Raw genomic sequence first — 23,171 nt, 5'->3', positions numbered from 1 at the left:
GAATGGTTTCTTCCCTTAGGTTAATCACTTCGAACAGTTCAATATAAACTATGCAAATGAGAAACTTCAGGAATATTTCAACAAGCACATTTTTTCTTTAGAACAACTAGAATATAGCAGGTAAGCACTCATGGAATCCTATTTAAATTTTTTTTATTAGTCACTAAATTAGAAAGGTACAGGTTGCTATAACTCAGCTTTTTTTAATATTTCTACAGAGAAGGATTAGTGTGGGAAGATATTGACTGGATAGACAATGGCGAATGCCTGGACTTGATCGAGAAGGTAATGTATTGTTGAAGAGTCGTTTCAGTCCCAAGGGTGTCCAGCTGGCTGATTCATCTTTATGGGAACGAAATGGCTTGTGTGAACACGCACATCAAAGATGTGAATGTTTAGAACACAATGGGCCATTTGGAAATGTAAATGTAAATGTGCAGGGTTGAATTTAAACACTTGGCTGCTTCAAGGCTATTGTCTCCTTGACTCAGTATTTTTAGGATCAGCAGCGGGCAGAGCCGCTTTACTCACGTAGATTTTAAGTCAGCATCAAGGCCTTGCCAGTACCAGTAAGAGACCAGCCAGTTGTAAAAGTTTTGTCCACAAAATGGTGGTGGGTTCAAATTTTTTTTAAATGTTTATGTGGAATTTAAATTTATTGGATTTCTTTAAAGTACTATTTTGAATTTTTTCAATTAAAGAGTAACTGTGCCTTTTACTTTCTTTTTTAAAATATATTTTTATTGATTGCAAAGAGGAAGGGAGAGGGAGGGAGTGTTAAAAACATCAATGATGAGTGAGAATCACTGATCAGCTATCTCCTGCATGCCCCCATGAGGAATCAAGCCCACTACCCAGGCATGTGCCCTGACCAGGAATGGAACCGTGACCTCCTGGTTCATAGGTCAGCATTCAACCACTGAGCCACACCTCCGGGCTGTGCCTTTTCTTTTAACCACTTATTTGATAGAGAGTAGAGAGGAAAGGAGCTCTAAAATATTTTGAAGCATGTTATGTTCACTTTTAATTCATTTAACCTTCTTTCTTTCTTCTAGAAACTTGGTCTCCTGGCCCTTATCAATGAAGAAAGCCATTTTCCTCAAGCCACGGACAGCACCTTATTGGAAAAATTACACAATCAACATGCGGTATGTCAAGATCTGCCAATTCTTAGTTATGTCTGGGTAGCAGATCTGTGGATTAAAATGACATTCGAGATATTTCAGTTCTGTTGGCCCCCCTGGGCCTCCACATTTAATTTTGTTTTTTTACATAACCAATGGAGCGCTTCTTTGATTTCTAGAACTAAGTTAAAATAAGCCAAAGGGGTAGATTTGGCCCCCATGTGCCTCCACATTTAATTTCTTTTTTTCCTCTTAAACCAATGACAGTCCTCTTCGATTGTTAGAACTAAATCACAATCAGCCAAGGGGGTAGATTTGGGGCTGTGTGTCAGATTATGCCCATGTATATGAGTATAGAATTTTGTATTTTCAACCTGTTGTAATGACACAGACAAGAAGGACATGGTTTTCATTAAGTGTATCACGGCTGTGTGGCTATATGACTGGTTTTGAAATTGCTTTTACTGTTGTAGTTAGTTTCCTCTGGAACTCAGTGGAAACCAGTAAGTAAAAGTAGGCATTTGTATTTTTTTTTTTTTTTATTAGAATAACCACTTTTACGTGAAGCCCAGAGTCGCAGTCAACAATTTTGGAGTGAAACACTACGCTGGAGAGGTAACTTCTTAATTAAGATCCTTATTGACATTTGCCCAGTTGGTATTTTAGAGAAATAATACTTTCAGAAGCCAATCATAAATATATTCATATGACTTTTTTTTTATGGGCCTATCTTTAAAGGGAGTCTCATGCTTATCACCTGAGATTACTCTTTTGATCAATTCTACCTTCTTGCGTTTATTTTTTTAAAACCAGGTGCAGTATGATGTCCGGGGCATCTTGGAGAAGAACAGAGATACCTTTAGAGATGATCTTCTCAACTTGCTAAGGGAAAGCCGGTATGTCAGTCTCTTCCCTAAGACATCATTAGTGAGCAAAGTAATATTTATGCAAATGCTTTTAATTCACAAATATCAAAACAATGAATATGGCAGCAACTTAATCTGTTCTCTTCTTCCCTGGACAATAGTTCATCAATAAAATGACCAACAGATATATGAATAGCAGTGACTACGATTTAATCAGGTGCTGTAAGAACAGCAAATCCATGAGTTAGATACTATCTTTGTTATGCCCAGATTTCAAGATTCCCAAGAAGCCACCAGGGAGCCATCCAATCCGATGCAAAAGCAAAGAGTCTTTTATTTTAAGCCCGGGCTTAGCTCCTCTACCTTCCTTACTGACGCAGCAGCAGGTGGCAAAGAGAGAGCAGTCTGCTCGAACCAGGGGTTTCATAGAGGGTTGGAGTAGGGGCGGGAGAGGGGGCTGTGCCCCCCGCCGATTGGCCAGGTACGAGCTGGTGACCCATTACACAGGATGTGGTCATCGCGATGGCGTGCACTTCCCTTGATTACCATTGGTTAGTCCAGAGAAATGGTGGGTGTGGCTAGCAGAGGCTCCTTCCGAGGGGGAGGGAGCCTTCGCTGAGCACATGGTTCCATACAAAATGGAGGTCCCTTAATGGATGGGAAGCCGGCCACTCGGCTCCCATGCAAGGCCTGCTGCCGTGGGCGTCACCGGGAGGCAGGCCGCCCACCACCCCGCCTGGCCCTTGGGTCGCCCGCTGCTCGGCCCGAAAGTGACTCGGAGGCCGAGGAGGGCGGCCCGGGTCCTTCTGGGCGTCCGCGGGCCTGCGCCTATCTGGTCAGGCGCTGCCTCGGCCATGGCTGCCCGTCATCCTCCCTGCCGGATGCCTGCGGGGCCACGTGCCCCGCCGGCCCTTTCAATCTTGACTCCTGTTATGCAGATAAGGAAACTGAGAGTTGGAGCAGTTAAGTGACTTGGCCAAGATCCCTCTAGTTTTGATTGGTCGGCTTGGCTTAAGAACCCAAAACTATAACCAGTATGACCGACGTTCTTCATGACAAGCTTAGAGCTGCGGTTAAATTGATTTCAGCCTTGGGTTTGTAGGACCCTTATGTCTGTAGTTAGTACAAAGTCTGTCAGGAAAAATAAACCGGTATCAATTCAGCTAAAATGATAAGTTTATTACACATTCAGTTATTCATTCATGAATTGTAAATCTACACCATTAATCGATAGTTGATTAGCTTAGCTATGTATGTATTAAACTAGGAGGCTATGTGAGAGAAAAAGGGAGGAAAATAAGCTTACATTAAAGCTTTCAATACCTGTGTCAGATCCCGAGTGAATATAACAGAAATAAAATTTTAATACCTAAGGAAGGAAAGTAGCCCAGTTATTTTAAAGGTGTAATACTTTCTGGAATGCCAAGGCCAGGTGGCCTCCCGGTCACTTAGATAGCTGTGTACTGAGGGGAAGGGAGCCATCTCAAGTGTCAGCTTAGAGCAGGGGTGGGCAAACTTTTTGACTCGAGGGCCACAGTGGGTTCTTAAACTGGACCGGAGGGCCGGAACAAAAGCATGGATGGAGTGTTTGTGTGAACTAATATAAATTCAAAGTAAACATCATTACATAAAAGGGTACGGTCTTTTTTTTTTTAGTTTTATTAATTTCAAACGGGCCGGATCCGGCCCGCGGGCCGTAGTTTGCCCACGGCTGGCTTAGAAGCTCAGAATTGGAAGTATTCCATCTTCAGATGTGTTTTAACTCTCTTTCCCTATTTACAAATTGTCACCATTTTTACTCTTAGATGAGTTTTTAGACCTGTAAAAATGGCGATGTTTGAAAAATACCATGGCATGTTATCTACCAGAGAAGTTTCTGAGTTATTGTGATGCATTTAAAGAAAAGCAGTGTCTTGGTGTTAAACAGAAGCATTCCGTTGTAATGAGAAGCTCCCAGGCATGGAGATCAGCAAGCTGGCATTTCACTCTCACCCGAGAAGTTGTTTTGTGATGGGACTGAAGAACTCTCTGCTTCAGCCCCAGGTTTCTCTCTGCAAACAGAGAGGCGTGGGCTGTTTGCTCACTCTGCTCTTTCACCCCTGACATCTGTGACCGGGTCATGGGACCAGAGCTTTTCTTCAGAGCACGCAAAGCATTGTTGGAGCGAGCATGAAGTAGCCCCTGGGGACAAAATTGAGGAAGGGTTGGGGCAAAGGGAGATGTGACGGAGGAAGCACTGGCGTTGCTACCTTGGGAGTTGTGGATGCCCAGACGTTGTCCCCACCTTTCCTGGTCTCAATGAAGCCACCAAACCACATATTCTCCCCCCCCCCCCACGCCCCCCACTTTACAGCCCCAAATGTCTTCCATGCAAGGAAGATAAAAAGAAGTTACTGAAAAGCCTTCTACTTTATTAGTAGGGGCAATGGAATTCTACACAACTTTTTAATAATAGTACCAGCTACCAACTTTAGCACTTACCATGTGCCAGGCACCCTGCTCAGCCTTTTGTACATTTTCTCATTTCATTCTCACCCCAGAGTGATGGGATAAATTTTAAGATTACCCCCACTTTCCAGATGGAAATACTGAGGCCTGGAGAGAGACAACCATCCTGCCCAAGTCACCTGGCCTGGAAATAGCGGAGGCAGGATTTGAACCCCAGTCTGCCTCACTCGAGAGTGAGCACCTTTCCACCTGTTAAATGAATGGATGCTGCAACACTGTGACATGAGCAAAACATTATGTCCCTCCAACCGGAGGGAAGTCAAGGCGGCAGAAGCTGAGGTGGTGCTCTGCTAACTGGACCCTGGGCTGTGCGTCACTTTCATCACAATCCACTGTTCTGCCAGATTCTAGCCCAGTGATTGCGAACCTTTTGAGCTCGGCGTGTCAGCATTTTGAAAAACCCTAACTTAACTCTGGTGCCGTGTCACATATAGAAATTTTTTGATATTTGCAACCATAGTAAAACACTTATATTTTTCATATTTATTTTATATATTTAAATGCCATTTAACAAAGAAAAATCAACCAAAAAAATGAGTTCGTGTGTCACCTCTGACACATGTGTCATAGGTTCGCCATCACTGCTCTAGAGCTCTAGAGGCGACCAAATTTTTTTTCAATGCCTGAGGCAGTGGTTGGTTTGAAATCTTTGGAGCTGTCTTAACTCTTCCAGGCCTCGGTGTGTTACTGTCAGTGGGAAAATGCATTGTAATTACAGTAATCTAGCATCTAATAATTGGGTGTGTGCCCCTCATGGTCCCTGCTCTTTGCTCTCACAGATTCGACTTCATCTATGACCTATTTGAACACGTTTCAAGCCGCAATAGCCAGGATACCTTGAAATGTGGAAGCAAGCACCGGCGGCCCACGGTCAGCTCGCAGTTCAAGGTTAGTCTCCTCTGCTGGCTTTGATGAGTTCGTTGTTATTGTGATCTAAGAACTGAAAGTAGGAATTAGGATCAAGAGCTCCATGAGCCAGTGTTTTTCTTTTATATCATCCTTTAAACCAAAAATAGTATATAGTTTTTTCGTTGTTGTTAAAAAATAAGTAGCTGCTTATTCTTAGATTATGAAATAGCAATTCTTAAGAATTGCCATGTGGGATTGTGTTTGGCCATGTGGGATCACTCTGATTTGTATCCAGATGATCATGTGAAAATTGTGTCTATTTCTTCCCATGTCTGAATATTTGTATTTTTCTCAGGTCTATTTATAATATCATAACTAGGAATAATAACCAAGTGCATATTTAAGGAAGATCAATGTCAGTTACCTTGTCAGATAGTTCAGAATGCAGGAAAACAAGGAACATTTTTATTTTCATTTTAAGCATTTTATTTTTATTTTAAGCATTTTATTTAGTTTAGAGGTAGAGCATATGATGACCATTTTTGTAACTTAATCCTAATATGAAGAGATACGGAAACACATCAGTCAACAGACATTTAAAATATATTTTTTATTGATTTCAGAGAGGGAGGGAGAGAAGAAGGGAAGGGGAGAGAGTGAGAAAGAGAGAGAGAGAGGGAGAGGAGAGAGAGAGAGAGAAAGACGAATGATGAGAGATCATCATTGATTGGCTGTTTTCTGCATGCCCCCTACTGGGGATCAAGCCGCAACCTGGGCATGTACCCTGGCCAGAAACAGATCTGTGATCTCCTGGTTCATAGGTCAACATGCAACCACTGAGCCACACCAGCTGGGCAGTCAACAGACATTTAGAACCTCTGCCCTCTATGGTGCTTTTATTTACTCACAGTTGGATGCATCAGTGGGAGTCTGTGTGTGGTCTGTTGTGCAATGTGGTTGGCGATAAGCCAGATACACCCAACATGGCTGGCAGTGCTGGGTAGTGTGATCACATGAGGGGCAGATAGATGTAATCATAATAGCTGCCATTTATTATATACACTCATGTGCAAGGCATTGGTCTAATCACTTTATGAACATATATCTTGTTCACTTCTCCCATAATTGTATAAATATACATAATTGTCCCCATTTTATAGATGAGAAAACTCAGGTTTAGGGAAATGGAGACCCATTCAGTCCCTCTGAGGACTGAGCAGGATTTGAATTAAGCGGAAGTCTGTCTGACTCTAAAACCTAGCTTTGTCTCCCGGTGGAGCTTTCTTTTTCTAGGTTGGTGTGGTCTTGCAAGGCTTTGTGGCTCTTTGGGAATTAAATTGGACTAGGAATCATGGAAATGGAAAAGAGTGGGTGGACCTACCAGGTAGAGACAAGGGCAAGAGAAGGACTCCTGAGACAGGAATACGATGAGTCCTGTCCTGGGAGGATTGTGAATAGGTACAGGCCAGCTGACCAGCCACCTTGTACAAACTTAAGTTGGTACCAGGATATGAAGGGCCATGGATGCCAGGACATTTTGTCATCTGTGAAAAACTTGAAAGCTTTTAAGTAGAGAAGTAACTAATCAATATAGTGTTACAGACAGCCCAGTTTCCTCAGCAAGATTGTAAGAAGAAAAAAGAGAGATGGGTTGGGGGGGGGCGGGGGAGGCAACCAATAGATTAAAAGAGACTTAAGAGATATATCAACCGACTACAATACATGAATTCAAAGAACAAAGCATTTAAAAATGAAATTTGCGACAGTTGACTATTTTAACATGAAATGAGACAATTGCACTTTTTAATGTTAACATTAAGGAATTCATGGTAAATCTTTTTAGGATTATATGGATATGGTTATCTGTCTACATATTTTTTAAAGTGATTATCCTTTAATAGAACATATTGAAATTTTGAGGGATGAAATAAGCAATGTCTCGGATTTGCTTTTCTGCAAGGGGTGGGCATGGTACGGATGGAGAGAGGGATCAGAGGAAATGGGATTAGCTGAAGCTGATGATGAGTATTCATTGCATGCTGTCTGCTTTGGTAAATGTTAAAAATCCACAATAAAAAATTGTAAAGAAGAAGAAAATAAAGCGGTGTTACAGAAATTGAAGATAAGAGTGGAGATTGTAGGTCAAAGACCAGCGAGGTGCTGGTAAAGGATTATAGGTCATTTGGATGGAAATAATGAGTTTGGATAAATAACTACAGTGGGAGAGCTCATATTTCTCAGGTTTTCTATGCTAACCATTGAAATAGCCTATGATTTTTTTGCTGATTAACAGAATAATGTTATTTTTTAAAATGGTACTATTTCAAGGAAGTGACAAATGAAATTTGTATACTGTATTGTGAAATAATTGCAGTGACAATGAATTATAATATCCTTGCTTTACTTTACCTTAGACTGACATAATTAAAAATAAAGACCATTATTATTCCTATGATTAAATTGTTTTTTTAATTTGTTTCTGATAAGTGTCTAAGGTGCTGAGAAATTTAAAGAACGAGATACTAAAAGACTAAATAGACATGTACTTTTTTCTTTCTATTAGGACTCACTGCATTCCTTGATGGCAACCCTAAGCGCCTCTAATCCTTTCTTTGTTCGCTGTGTCAAGCCAAACATGCAGAAGGTAAGAGGGGCCAGTTCTAGATTGAGACCCCGTCTTTGAGGACACTGCCTCCTAGGGTGGTTACTCACAGATTGGGTTTCTCCGAAGTCCTTTCATTATAGATGGTTGGAGATGGATGTGGCATTATTATAAAAGAACGTTGCTGAATGGAAAGATTCCCTTTGTCTCCTGGGTCTATTCGTCTGCTTTTGAATGATGCCATTAAGCTTTAAAGAAGTCTAGTTGAAAAGGAAACACTGTAAAGCCTTGACTTTTTTGTGTGTGTGTTTTTTTAAGCACTTGATGTGAAATTCTTGGTCAAGCTTCTATTTTAGAAGAAATCATTGGTGTATTTTTGGTGGTTGATTTTTCTGTTTGTTTGATTTTTCTTTTGCTTTGTTGTTAAACGTGATGAAGAGTCTGTATTCTGTGTTTTAAGGACTTCAGGTGGTCAAAACTAATTTGAAAATTCCTGAAAGGTTGCCATTATGAGTTTGCTTATCTAGGCTCTGAGATTTTACTTTGAATGCCATATCCTGATCAGAAATAATGTGAATTTTAAAAGGGAAAGCTATTTTAACAAAGAAAATTTAAATTTAGCATTAGATATAGATGAAGTTGCTCCGTCCAAGACTAAACTGGGCAACTTGCCTTAGAGTGTTGTTAAAAATTTGAAATTGGAATCGAAGATGGCGGCATAGGTAAACACCGGAGACTGCCGCCGTGGACAACCACTTCAAAAATACAACTAAAAGTCGGAGCGGACATCAACCAGAACCACGGGAAGGCTGGCTGAGGAGAGTCTCTTCAACTAGAAGCAAAAACAACAGCATTCCGACGCTCAGCGGAGGCGCAGTGTGGAAAATTTAAAGGTACGGCGGTGCGGTGGTGAGGGTGCGCGCGCAAAGCGGGCTGGCGGCTGAGGGCGCGATTGTCGTTTCCACTCAGGAGTGAGTCTCAGACTCTGGGCTACAGATCCGGGCGAGTCTCTAGGGACCCAGACTCAAACGGGAGAAGCGGGACTGTCTGGCTACGGCCCCTCCGAGGTTTGCAGCGATTGCTGGGACAGAGAGGCAGAGCCCCTGGGGACGGACTGAGAGCGGCCATAGCTGCTCCCTCCCCCCCCCCCCCCGCCCTGTTGAGCCCGCCCCGCCCAAACCCTGCGCAGAGCCATTTGCCGATCGCCTCAGGCAAGGGCTGGACTAGCGCCTCCCCTGAGGACTGAAGTTTTCCCACAGCTGATTTCCACCGCCAGTCGGCCTGGTGGTCAAATCCCTCTAGTGTTAACTACAACAATTAAGGCTTGGCTAGAACAAGACTGCGCACAGAGACCACAAGGGGGTGCACCAAGAAAGCATAAAAGATGCGGAGACAAAAAAACATGACAGAAATGGAGGATATGGAGCTAAGAATCGCAATTTTGAGGGCTTGCCATAAATTTGTGCAGAGCCTCACGAAAACTAATGAGACCCTCGATGCTACGATAAAGAAATTAGAAAGTAAGCATACACGGACTGAAATAAAGAATATTATACCCAATAGCAGACCAGAGGAGCACAAGAATCAAACCAAAGATTCCACAAAAAACACCCAATTGGAAAAGCATAATGAAAAAAGAATCCGAAAGTGTGAAGATAGTGTAAGGAGCCTCTGGGACAGCTTTAAGCGGACTAATATCAGAGTCATTGGAGTGCCAGAAGATGAGAGACAGCAAGATATTGAAAACCTATTTCAAGAAATAATGGCAGAAAACTTCCCCCACCTGGAGGAAAGAAATGGACTTACAGGTCCAAGAAGCGCAGAGAACCCCAAACAAAAGGAATCCAAAGAGGACCACACCAAGACACATCATCATTAAAATGCCAAGAGCAAAAGACAAAGAGAAAATCTTAAAAGCAGCAAGAGAAAGAGGCTCAATTACCTACAAGGGAATACCCATACGACTGTCAGCTGATTTCTCAACAGAAACTTTGCAGGCCAGAAGGGAATGGCAAGAAATATTCAAAGTGCTGAATACCAAGAACCTACAACCAAGATTACTTTATCCAGCAAAGCTATCATTCAGAATTGAAGGTCAGATAAAGAGCTTCACAGATAAGGAAAAACTAAAGGAGTTCATCACCGCCAAACCAGTATTATATGAAATGCTGAAAGGTATCCTTTAAGAAGAGGAAGAAGAAGAAAAAGGTAAAGATACAAATTATGAACAACAAACATGCATCTATCAACAAATGAATCTAAGAATCAAGTGAATAAATAACCTGATGTACAGAATGAACTGGTGACTATAATGAATCAGGGACATAGAAAGGGAATGGACTGACTATTCTTGGGGGGGGAAGGGGAATGGGAGATTCGGGAAGAGACTGGACAAAAATCATGCACCTATGGATGAACTCAGTGGGTGGGGAGTGAGGGTGGAGGGTGGGGTGGGAGCTGGAAGGAGGGGAGTTATGGGGGGAAAAAAGAGGAACAAATGTAATAATCTGAACAATAAAGATTTAAAAAAAAAAATTTGAAATTATCTTCATTTGGTGAATATCAGCTCTTAGTAGCTCCCACTGAAGAGAGGTAAACCCCCACAAGGTAGTGATGTCAAGGGCCCCTCATGTTGAAAAACAGATGTCATCCTCAGAAGGATTAAGATAAGGAACCTGACCTGAACTGTGTCCTATGAGATTTGTATTAGATTCTGATAATGTGGCTGAGGCTAGATCTTTATATGGTGGTTACCAGTTGCCTTTGACTTAGTATTGCAGTGATTCCTGATTTATGGTTTCAAGATGTTTATTTATTAAGAATTACAGTTGAATTCTCTGTCTTCTCGGAAGGCGGAAGTGTATGTTCTCTTTATTGAGGAATAACCTGTCAGTTTGTTACCTTGCTGGGTAGTACAATGGTGAGAATCGGCATGTATAAGGCATTAAGGTGGTCGAGACTGGTTTTACATAGAAGATCTGTGATGACTTAATTTAATATGCATCTATTCTGGCAGTCTAAATAAATAGTAACTCATCTTCCCCGTTTTCACATTTACATTAAAGTGTTTTAGGTGACCACAAAAAATGACACATAAGCAATACATAGCTTTTCACATTATGTAGGAAATGAACAGTTAAGACATAACCACATATCATTCCAGCTGGTTTATTCTTCACTTTATAACCCCAATGGGCAATACTTACAAGACAGTATAAATGGGCTTGTCATTTGGGAAGGGAGCTGTTTAACACCTGTCAGCATTTCTTTTCTGATTTTATAACAGAGATGATAATCCTGTATTTCATCCTTAAGTATGCATGGCTTTTTTCCAACTTAAGGTCTTGGAGCTTGGGATGGATTTACAGCTTTTGGCAAGCCATGGTTTAGTGCACGCTCTTTCTCTTCCTTAGCGGTGGCATCTCAGATTCAAAGAAACGGGGGACCTACTATCTCTGCATCGTTATAAGGATAACAAAGCTTTAAATTGTAATAGCTTTTGATTTTAAAAATGTATATTTTTGTGATAGCTTTTTAAGTTAGGCCCTCTTGAATTGAAAATTGTTCCACAGCCAGACAGTAAAAAAAAAAATTACTCTCTTTTTTATGTTTATTTTTCCTTGTTGGGATTTGATTGTGCCTAGTTGCTTTGGTTTTTGCATTTAAGAAAAAAAGATCCAGCTCAAACTCACATTTCCATTTGTGTTCGCCCACACCCCCTTTCTTCTCCTGACCCTGGACGGACACAGGTTCCCAACACACCAAGAGATGGGCTGTAAAGACTTTGAAAAAAATGTCTTGGTAACAGTTTAAAGACACCCCGGCAGTAAAGGCATAGACACAAGAACCGACTTGTCTGAGGCCTGACATGAAGGTGTGATTTTTAAGTGTAAAGATGCTAATTAGAATATGGAGATATTAAATTATGACTCGCTCAACCTTCATTTAGTTCCATTGAAAATTCGGGAGTGTTACTGGTGATTGTTACATGACATGTATGTAAACAGCCCTCATTTGGAGTTTTTTATGAATACTCTTTTGTCCAAAGATAGAAGCTTCTAGAAATTTCACAGGGAAAACTTTGCCTTCCTTTGCCCCAAGATGGGGCATCTATATTTCCAGCATGGAGGGGTTTGGCCATCTACCCTCCTCTCCCCTCCCCTCCCACCCTTCTCAAGTGAGTTGTTCATCACCAGCTTGAGAGTATTTATTCAAATACATGTGCATGAAGGTACTTTGTGTATCATTCAGGAATATGGATCATGGGTTTTGGCAGATCCTACAGTGTGTGTGTGTGTGTGTGTGTGTGTGTGTGTGTGTGTGTGTTTGTTTCAATTCTGTGACCAGAAAAGGATAAGAACAGCAGCTCTAAAGTCTGTGGCCTTAAAAAAAAGCGAAGTAGCTGCTTTGTGCTCTCAGGAGCACGTCCCGTCCAGCATATCCAAGACTCCCTGGAGGCCTGGCCAGTATGAGCACACGCAGCCCTGGGCCTGGGCTGCCGGGACTGGCTGCCTCCCCTCCAGGCAGCGGCTCAGAGCGGGCGCTGGGGCCTCCGGCATCGGGAACTCCTTTGTGGGAGTATGGCGGGGTTTTGTATTTTGCTGTGAAAAGCAGGTGCGTGCAGGGAGAGTGGAACAATTATGTCAGTTCAGTTATAGTCACAGATGGACTTTTTTCTTTTTGCAAACAACTGGTAGCTAACACCAGGTGTGGTAGAACAGGCTCCTGTCTGGCGTCCTTGGAAAGTCCTCCTGGTGCTGCTTCATAAAGTGAATTTTAAGAAGCACAGCTCTTGATCCAGTGCTCTGTCCTCGGCAGCCCTGAAGGATATTCTCCTCCACGTGACTCGGAATTTTCAGGTTGCAAAGGGCAGACTTCCCTATTGAATGACTTTTAGATGGTGGTGTGGCCAGTTAGCACTTTTCTCTTGTATTTGCTTAGGCAGTAGTAGTTTCTGGCCGGGAGTGCCCAAACCAAGCCCAGGAGATGCCTGTATGCAAGGAAACCTGCTTTGCCTCCTCAGAATTTCCCCCCAGGGGTAACCCAGGGCCTGTGATCTACTTCCCGCTCCACCCCCCCGCCCCCCCCCCCCCCCCATGGCTGGTATTTTAGCAAATGAGTTCCAGTAAGAAAAGTCTGTCATTAACATTCCTCCGAAAAACCCTGAGGAGGTGCAGGACAGAATTAAAGAAGGCAACAGACCGATACACATCAGGAAACCTTCCCAGGTGTGAGAACTGGCTGTCTACAGTTACAGCCCAGCCACCCCCCCCCCGCCCCTCCCCCCGCCTGCAGTGCACCCAGCTGGGCAGCTGTCACCTGGAGCTGGACTGGCAGCCTCACCTCCCAGTGCTGTGGGGAGCATGCAGGTGCTAGAGGGGGACCATGCTTGATTTCAGCAGCATTGTCTCTACTTTTTTAGCCCCACATGACAATATCCTGAAGCATCCTGTCAGGTCTTCTTCCCAAAGGCAGGCCTGTGGTCACCGGGGGAGCAGTGAGCTGGAGACTGGCCACCGTGGAGCAGTTTACTTAAAAGAGGAGGGGAAGGGAGAGCAGAGGGCTGGCCACCCTGAGGGAGGCTGGAGACCAGGCCCCAGAGGAGGGAACCTGTGTGGTCTGTGAGGTAGACTGCAGTCATATTGCTGGAAAAAGGGATGTCCAGCAGAGAAGAGAGTGAAGCTGGAGACATAAGGTTTGGCTCTTGCCATTTTTTTTAAATCCTCACACGAGGCTATATTTATTGTTTGTTTGTTTTTTTAGAGAGAGAGGAAAGGAAGAAGGGAGGGAGGGAAACATCGATCATACGCACCCAGACCAGGGATCAAACTCGCAACCTAGGTATGTTCCCTGTCTAGGAATCGAACCCGCAACCCTTTGGTGTACAGGCCGATGCTCCAAACAATGGGCCACCCAGCCAAGGCTGGCCCTTGTGAAAGCTGTCTCTCTGAGACATGCGGCTGCCAAGGGTCTCACACAGTCTTTGAGGAAAGTCAGAGCATGCCGGTGTCCCGCACTGAAATGAACCCTGATGGCCTGCATCCCCGTCTTTCACGTTACCACTGTTGACCTCAGACGAGGTCCCTCGCTTGGGCAGCACCCTAGACAGCCCGCGGCCACACACCAAGTGACAACGATGAGCATGCATTGTGGAAACATGAGCCTTTTGCTTCCAGAGACATAAAGATTTGAAGACCGAATCAATGAATCGATCACACTTAATCCTCAGGAGTCATATTTGTGTGGTTCAGGTGCTGCCTGACATGTTTGTCTAGGCCTTCTTTTTCTTTTTTGCCTTGAACAAAGACCAAACATTCCTGTGAAAGGTTCTGATGATAATGTGGTGTATGAACTACCTTGAATTTTCTATATATCTTTATTGATTTCAGAGAGGAAGGGGAGAGAGAGAGAGAGAGAGAGAGAGAGAGAGAGAGAATATCAATGATGAGAGAGAATCCTGCATGCCCCACACTGGGGATCGAGTCCACAACCCTGGCATATGCCCTGATTAAGGTTGATGCTCAACCACTGAGCCATGCCGGCCAGGCTACCTTGAACTTTTGTCTGATTTTTATTCTTCCTCTGTCATTTTTTTTTTCTCATTTTATCTTTCATGAACCTTACTGAACTTCATCCCAGCAGCCCTTACATTTCATTTTAGGCTTTGGTTGCTCTAACCTAATCCTGTTTTCTGAGGACAGTATTTCATAGATAGAGAAAACAGTGACCAGCACAGCTTTGCAGGGCCTGCCTTGCACATCTTTGCTCCCTGCTGCCTGGCTCCATGTCCAGGATGTCCTGTGTGCTCAGTATATGTTGGATCCAATTGCTCATAAAAGGGCCCTGGAGAGATGCTCATGGTATGTGAGTGCTTAACGTTGCCAGAGGTAAACTCTTAGGTGCTGTCTTTAATCCTTATTGCCACAGGTTCCATTCCAGTTATTTATTTTGGCACATTTTGCACTTCTGGATTATCTTTGATTTGTGTAGTTGGAAGTTACTCTGGGGTAGCCGTGGGCAAACTACGGCCCCACCGGTTTGAAATGAGTACCCTTTTATGTAATGATATTTATTTTGAATTTATATTAGTTCACACAAACCCTCCATCCATGCTTTTGTTCCGGCCCTCAGGTCCAGTTTAAGAACCCATTGTGACCCTCGAGTCAAAAAGTTTGCCCACCCTTGCTCTAGGAACATGCCTATAGGACATTTCGATAGGTCATTATCTTTCTATTTTAATGCGTTCCTTCTCTCTGTCTACCTCTCATAGGGCGGTTGACCCCTCCTCAGGGGTCCCCCTAGGGTTCAAAGCCCTTTTTTAACAGCCAAGCACAGCACAGGAGGCTCACGCACAAATACTTCTTCTTCAAGCTGGGGCTGGTGCTTCAAAGTCAGATACTCAGATATCCAACTGGGGTCGCCCAGGGCCTTTGTTACCTGCCAATTGGGCAAGAAGGTCTGGAGTGTCACTCTATCAGATAACAAGGGTTTAAACTGAAAGATTAAGCTTTGGATTTTTGCCTTTTGATGGAACTTTCTGGGGTTGTAATCAGTCAGTTCAAGCGTGAGCTGTAACCATATTTTATTGAATATGACTCCCATGATGGTAAAATGCACCATTATCTATAAGCCACTGTGGAAGCAGGAGCTCTGCCTTCGAAGCAGGGCTGGAGGCTGCACTCAGCTCTTGGCTGTTGCATTGCAGAAAATATAGAAGGGGGTATGTGAAGGGATGGCTCTTTTGGTCTGAATAACTACATTAAGAGGAGACAGATGGATAAGAGAAAATCAAATTTAATCTTGTCCGCACAGGAACCCCCTATACATGAGGGAATCAGAGACCCCACATAAGATAGACATCCCGAACTAGGGATGTGGTAAGGCGCCTTGGGGGCTCAAAGGTCCTTTCAGGCAGACCTTTTGTAAACAGAAGTTTGCCAGTGCCCTGCAGATAGGTCAAAAGTTATCTCTTATAATCTCTTAAGGGCAGATCCTCTAATTCAAGTTCTTCTAGGTACTTAAGGGGGTGAGGAGAAGTTTCTCTTGAGCCTAAAGCTACATTTGCCTTTAGCTCAAAGTAACCTGCATACCACCAAAGCACATCTGGGGTGGCTGCTTCTGGAACACTCCCCACCCCTAGGTCACTTCTCCTCCACAAATATTTGCTTCTCTAATATCACAGTTACACCTTGCTACTCTGTTTCCAGGCCTTTCTGCAAATGAAAAAAACTATCCGGTTTCACGAATAAAACTGTAGTGTAATATTTTGATGACATTTAAAGGACAGCTGGATTCAGTTGGAGGAGTGTACCCAGAATTTGCTAAGGTAGAATGAAAAGCTGTGATGAAATTCACACACAGCCATGCATTGAATTACATCAGGATGGCTGTTGGGATGTCAGCAAGTCATAGACATATCCCAGTTTCAAGCAGTCATGATGGCAACATAAATTTGCATTAAGAATTGACAGGTCCTGGCCGTTGTGGCTCAGTTGGTTGGGCGTTGTCCTGTGCATCGAAAGGTTGCCTGTCCGATTCCTGGTCACATGACTGGGTTTCGGTCTCCGTCCCCAGTGGAGGGCATATAGGAGGCAGCCGATTGATGTTTCTATCTCTCTATCCCCCTCCCTTCCTTTCTCTAAAAGTCAATAAAATATAGATATTTTTAAAAGGATTAATGAAACATGGTCTATTTATCCCCTTTATATATGACAGAGAAGAATCATCTTTCTAAATAACCTTTGGGGATGGAGGATTTACTCTCTCCTCACACCTACTGTTTATGGGAAAGGTCTTACTGGTACTGAAAGAGAAATCTGTACTCCTGAATCTTCTATTCACTGATTTGCATCTGGACATTGAAGATCAAAGTGAAATGTCAGATACATATTCATTCCTAAGAGTGTTTCATTTTTTTTTCATTTTTAAATATATTTTTTATTGTTGATAGTATTACAGATATCTCCCATTTTCCCTCCCTTCCCCCCTCTGCTTATCACCTCCCCCGCTCCTCAGGTCTTCCCTACCCTATTGCCCGTGTCCATGGGCTCTGCATATAAGTATGTAAGTTATTTGGTTTATCTCTTCTTGTCCCCCAAGCCCCCCATTGAAGTATGTCAGTCTGTTCCATGCCTTCCCTGCTTCTGGTCTTATTTTGTTGGTCAATTCATTTTGTTCATTAGATTCCACAAATAATGTGTCAAAATATTTTTAAACCCTTAATAAATATACATTTCCCTGCTCTACTAAGCACCCTCCTAGGCAAAACGTTATCTCAGAATTTTTGTCCAGACATCAGCACACGATGGTCCAACACTTCAAGGCTCCTGGGACACCTGGGTTTGTAGGGCTTTGCTTGTCTTATTGCTGACTGTACGTGTCTCATTCGTGTTTATTAAGTCTGTTCCTTCCTCTGTGACTTTTCCCACCGCCCCCCAGCCCTCTCCTCATGCACTTGCAGGGTTACCTGCAGAGCCTTGGTAACTAGGTCATTTGTGCTCCCTGCCAAGGACATAGATGGCTCTGCTCCGTTCCCAGTGAGACCAGGGCATGAGGTGTCCTGGTCGTGGGCTAGGGTGCACCACAGTCCTGTGAGTGTGGGAGGCCACTGCAGAAGCACAGGTGCAGAGCCTACAGAGCAGTGGGACCAACTAGAAATAGATCAAAGGTGTGCGCCTGGGTTTCTGTCCAGCCTCTTGTCACTAAGCAGCCGGGGGCCCTGGGGATTGTTTCTGCCTCTCTCCAGTGTGTGTAAGGACAGTGCCTGCCTAGAGGAGCAGGTGGAGGTGTTAAACGATGTAATGTGGACATGCAACCAGCTGCATTTGACTGTGTGAAATACTTCACACTTGAGTTATGTGTTTGAATGTGGACAATATGCTCAATGGTTTTACCCTTCACTGCATCCTCCCAGGTTAACCTCTCAATTCTAGCCCAATCATGGAAAATCTTTCTAAGACCTTTGCCTTTTCGGGTTTGGTTTTAACTCACGTATCTTTGGTAGATTGTTGTAATTATCTTTAAAAGAAACAGATTCCTTTAATCCTTGACACTGTTATGGGATGAACATTTTTATTTCAAGTTTTTTAAAGTAATAGACTTTATTTTTAGAAATTTTTAAATGTACAGAAAATTTGAGACTATAGTTGCGTTCTTATATCAATCACTCTTCCCTCCAACACACACACACACACACACACACACACACACACACACACACAGTTTCTCCTGTGATTAACATCTCAAATGAGGGTGGCGCATTTGTTATCATTAGTGGACCAGACTGAATCACAGAGTTCTCAGTAAGGTTCGCTGTGTCGAATGGGCCTTTGATCTTTGACAAATGCATACCATCACCATGTGTCCAAATGCCCAGTGTTTCATACCCTATTCACAATTAGATGAACTCTTTTAAAGTAATATTTTTAGAAGAGTAGGATAGTTTGTGATTGGCCAGAGGTGAAGCATTGAGAATGAAGTTTTATCGCACCCGATAAAATGGGAATGGTATGATTGATGTACTTAGCAGAGACTAAATGAAAAAATGGGGAGGGCAAAAGACAGGGAGCTGGGATTGTCTTAGAACTGAATGGATTATCAGCCCCTGCGCCTCCTCCCTACATTGGGTTAGCCTGACAGCCATTCGAGATGGTTCCATTTCCGCTGCCTCCTTGCTGAAATATGCCCCCTTGGCATTCAGTAGCCTCCACAATTCCTCCTGTCTTTCTGACGGCCACTCATGCTGCCTGTCCTCCTGTAACTGGAGCATCTTCGACTTTTGAGAACATCATGTACCGAGGAGAGGACCTGTGAAAAGGGAGCTTTGCTTTTTCAGGAAATTTCAGTAAAGGAAGCATTAAGGCTACCATTCTTCTCCCTCAAGAAAACAATGCCACTAAACCCCTCGGTGGTCACTCGAATCCTGTTTACCGAGTTGCCATAGCAACTATTCAGTAGCGCTATGTAAAGACCAGGATAAATAGCGGTCAATGAAGCTCCGAGAAGGGGAAGAGTGTTGTTCTCAGGGTAGACTTTCTGAGGTCACAATCTACTTGATTTTGTCCTGGAGCATTTTTTCAAAAAAAAGAAAGAAAGAATAATAATAATTATTAATATCTTTTAAAATCAAGGTTCTTTGCGCATTTGCAGTGCATAGAAGGTGGTTGCTTTCCTCCCCCAGTCAACTACCCCGCCAGCCTCGCCAGGCTGGACTTCCTTTCAGTAGGAGAGTGAGGAATGAATTAAGCAAGCAGAGCCCAAGACACCACATAAAAGACCGGGAACACCGGCCAGCTGCAGAAAGCCCGTTTTTGTGTCTGTCGGCTCACAGGCTCCTGGTCCGGACTGCTAACGATGCGGCCATTTACTGGGGACAGACACTGAAGGGGGGACCAGAAACCCAAGGTAGGGGTTTTACTCTTACTTGCACTGCTTAAAAGGTGTGTGTACCTTCGCCATGAATGCGATGGTGTAAAATTTTGCAGAGGACTTTTTTAAAAACCTCAGGGGAACAGGTTTTACCGTCTCTGTGAGCACTGTTTAGTTTCTAAACGTACGGGTAAGTGCTGATTTTGATCACGTGTACTAATACGGGTGCTTTGCAAAAATTAAGGACATGACAGACTTACCAGATAAGGCGCTGATCATGCAACTTGCTTTTGGAGAAGGAATTCATCTTTTAGAAGGAAAAATTTCTCATATTATTTTTGAATGGCAGTCGGCCAGAGGTGAAGCATTGAGAGTGAAGTTGTATTGCACCCTATAAAATGTAGACGGTATGTTTTCGCAGGCGGGGGGCCGGGGGGGAGGGAGGGTTGTGAGTGGTGGTTTCTTTTATTTCAAAATATTTCTCTTCAGAAGTTTATGCACTACAGGCATGCAGCTTCTCCTTGCCTTGTGCTTTATATGGCTAAGAAATCTGCACACGGATAACCATCTCTTTGTAAATTGTCTTAGAAACTGGTTTCTGCACAAGTACGGGAATGAGGGGAGTTACCGGAGCTGAATGGTCATCTGGTGAATATTCTGTGCTTGTTTCACGAGTTCACACATGCCGGCATTTTGCAATCTGCCTGGAGAAACCTGATAAGGCACGTTTTGTAGAGATTCCCTGATTCCTCAAAGTAAATGTCTCCAAAGAAAAGAACATAATAAAGAGAGACTGAAATGCTAATCTCTTTCTCTAGGGGACACATGAATGTGTTCAGTTGATTTCTATTCAGTTGCTAAAAGTGCCTTTTAAGAGAGTCACAGTTTTAAATGTGAAGAAGGTGGTCTTTCAGATTAAGTTGAGTTACATTTAAAAGAAACGAATAATAATGTGTCTGACGGCTACTTAGCTCGATCTGCTTTTTCTGAGATAATTTGTAGTGCTAAGTGAAAACCAAATGTTAGTTGGTTTTACTTTTACCATCAGTTTTGAAAAAGTTAATAGTAATTAATCTGACATAAAATGAATTACAGCATAAGAGAAAGGCTGAGAGTAAGTCCTGGGGAAGATTTCTGCCTCTCCTATAGCGTTTTCTCACCCTCATTTCTGTGTTTAAATATTGGGTCCCTGGTTCCATAATCCCATTGCTATTTGCAAGAGGGTTTGATCTGTGGATACACTCACTCTCTGGTGAGTAATATTTCACTCTCTCCAATGAGTGCCAGGGCATGTTAAAGGGTATATTCAGGAAGACACCACCCAGTCTGCCCTGCTCACTTCCCTCCCGGAGTGCTAGCTGGTAAAACGGGGTGAACGTTTTCTGCTGCACCCACTGTCCATAGCCACGGCTCCTCACTGCGTCCCTGGGGCTGTGCATTTTACTTGGTGAACTCTGGGTAGCACCCAAATAGAATCCCAGCCCAAGCTCATCTGTCTGTCTCGTGGTTGCTGTTGATCTCCAGTGTGTAAGTGGCCCTGCGTTAGCATTTTCACTGCGGCCGGCCCCCAGGCCTCCTTAGTGGGTGATTTCTGTTAGTGACCTCAGGCTAAAACCCACCACTGCTCTCCCAGGAGGTTTGTGAAGGTCCAGTTTGAAAGCTGTGGTTCCCCCTCGTGACTCTGGAACAAAGGGCCAGGTTTGAGAGTGCTGGGCTCTGCGCCTAAGCAACCTGGGGCCTCTCACAGCCAAGGGAGAGCCCCCACCACCTGCCCTCTCTTCTGCATCTCCCTGCGCTGGCCTTTGACCCTGGGGGAGGGCCCTGCTCCTGCCTCAGGTGGGCTCGTTCTGATACTCAAATATGCTGCTGAAAAGATAGTAACAAGAATAAGAGCCACCACAAGACTTACTGGGTTTTATGGCCACCCCTTCCCAATAAAAAGGCAATACTTATTGACTATAAAAATTAGGAAAACAGGCAAAATATCCCATAATTTCACCACCCAGAGACAATCCTATTTACATTATGTTGTATATATACTTTTTTTTTCCTTTATACTTGGGTCATAGTCTACCTTAATTTTATAACTTACTTTAAAAAATATTACTGTGTCTTAAAATATTCCCGTGCTTTTTTTCATGGCTTTAGAATTCTGCTAGTGGCTATACTTTCAGTCAAATTTCTATTGTTGGATTATTTCCATTATTTGTTTTAAGCAGTGTCACTGTATTATAAATGTGTAGAAGTATCTGTGCACATTCAAGACTGTTTCCTCCAGGTAAAGCTCGGAAGTCGATTTGCTAAATCAGCGTGCACATGATGGCTTTCATGTATACATACGCACATGGCCAACCGCCCTTCATTAAGGCAACAATGCACAGGAAGACAATTTTTGCAGCATTCATAACAGTGGATTTATAACCTTGATAAATAAAGAGCCCTTACAAATCAATAAGGAAATGATACAGATTTTAGTAGGAAAACGAGTAAAGCAGATAAATGAGAAGTTTCCAAACGGTGAAATACAAATGGAAAATAGCTGGACCACGTCAATGTATAATCAAAGAAATGAAACTTAAAATAGTGAGATACCTTTGCCAGTGGGAAGGTTGAATGAGCTGTTGGTTTGTGTTGCTTTTTAACAACACTTCCCAGGGTCTGTAAATAGTTAAGAAACTACGATTAATGCACTCTGGAGCTGGGGGTTTAGATTGTGGCAGCCTTTCTGATGGGCAGTCTCTGTCTTCTTGATTTAACTTTTTCTTGCCTCCCTGGGACCGTATTCCATCAGATTTTTCTCTCTTGTGCTGTCACAAGTTCCTTCTCCTTGCTCACACTCTCTTTGTACTAAGTACATCTAAATATTCTAATATAATATTCAATATAGAAATTATATATCTATAGAATAAAGGGAGGTGAGAGTGAATAGGGTTTTCCTTTGAACACTCATTTTTCACAACCAAACATTTCTACAAAGAGTCCCTGCCCACTCTCTTATTGCTAATGCTGTGCCATCAGATCTTCCCTGGCCTCTTGCTGAAAGCTCCCAGATGCCGTGTTCTCCGCCAGGCCCTCCTAATCCCCACCCCCGCCCCCAGGCCTGTGACTCTCGCAGTCACCGCCTCCTTCCTGGCACCTCTCTGCCGAGCGTCTCCCCCTCCCCCTCACTCTTGCTTGGCTCCCGGGATGGAGGCCTGGCCTCAGCTTCTGCCCGCACCTGTCCAGTTTCTAAAGGAATGCTCACTTCTCTCCTTCCACCCTCAGCCAATGTGAGTACCGTACCGTTCCACTGTGTTTTTTCCAGCCCAAAGCCCTCTTCCACGCTGTGGCCTCATAGTCTAGTTTGGTAACCTACTTTTTTTTTCGAGTTCTCTAAAGTTTCTAGTTCTGTGCTGGTCTATGTCACCTGGCCAGCAATTCATATTGAAATGTGTTCAAAATTCTATTTCACTTTCTTTCCGATTTGCCTCATTTAACCATTTTCTTATTTATTGGGTCCCAGTAGAGTGTCTCAGCCTTGGCACCATTGCCATTTTGGACGGGACAGTTCTGTGCTGGGGGCACCTCCTGTGCATCCCAGGATGTGTAGCAGCAGCCCAGGCGCCAGTAACAGTCCCTCCCCCTGGTGTCTCCATGCCCCAGGGGACACAATTGCTTGCCCCTGATTAAAACTCACTGGGTTAAATCAAGGTGTCAGTGTTGATTATTTTTTTATTTTTCCCCCCCTCTTTCTTTGCTCAGTAAAAATGGCATCTATATGCAACTCAATTTTTATTACAGTTCTTGTTAGGGCTTTTGAACCCTGTGTCTTACTATTGAATATATGGTGAAAATAGAAAATTGAGTAGCATTTAA

The 23,171-nt window shown here is 43.4% G+C and overlaps 1 protein-coding gene across 1 annotated transcript in view; it reads left to right on the top strand.

Moving 5' to 3' along the window:
- MYO10 (myosin X) overlaps positions 1–23,171 on the top strand; it is a 203,966-nt gene that overhangs the window by 124,522 nt on the left and 56,273 nt on the right. The window contains exons 13-19 of the mRNA XM_070411924.1: positions 20–120; positions 219–285; positions 1,056–1,148; positions 1,671–1,739; positions 1,938–2,020; positions 5,278–5,386; positions 7,911–7,991. Coding sequence (XP_070268025.1) covers positions 20–120; positions 219–285; positions 1,056–1,148; positions 1,671–1,739; positions 1,938–2,020; positions 5,278–5,386; positions 7,911–7,991 — 603 coding nt within the window. The remainder of the gene's footprint in view (positions 1–19; positions 121–218; positions 286–1,055; positions 1,149–1,670; positions 1,740–1,937; positions 2,021–5,277; positions 5,387–7,910; positions 7,992–23,171) is intronic.

This window comes from Myotis yumanensis, unplaced genomic scaffold (assembly GCF_028538775.1).
Source record: "Myotis yumanensis isolate MYYU_CA2020_CCGP unplaced genomic scaffold, mMyoYum1.0.hap1 SCAF_4, whole genome shotgun sequence".
In the NCBI taxonomy this organism is placed as follows: Eukaryota; Metazoa; Chordata; class Mammalia; order Chiroptera; family Vespertilionidae; genus Myotis; species Myotis yumanensis.
Note: the sequence above shows the minus strand (reverse complement) of the source record. Positions and strands in the feature narration are given on the sequence as shown.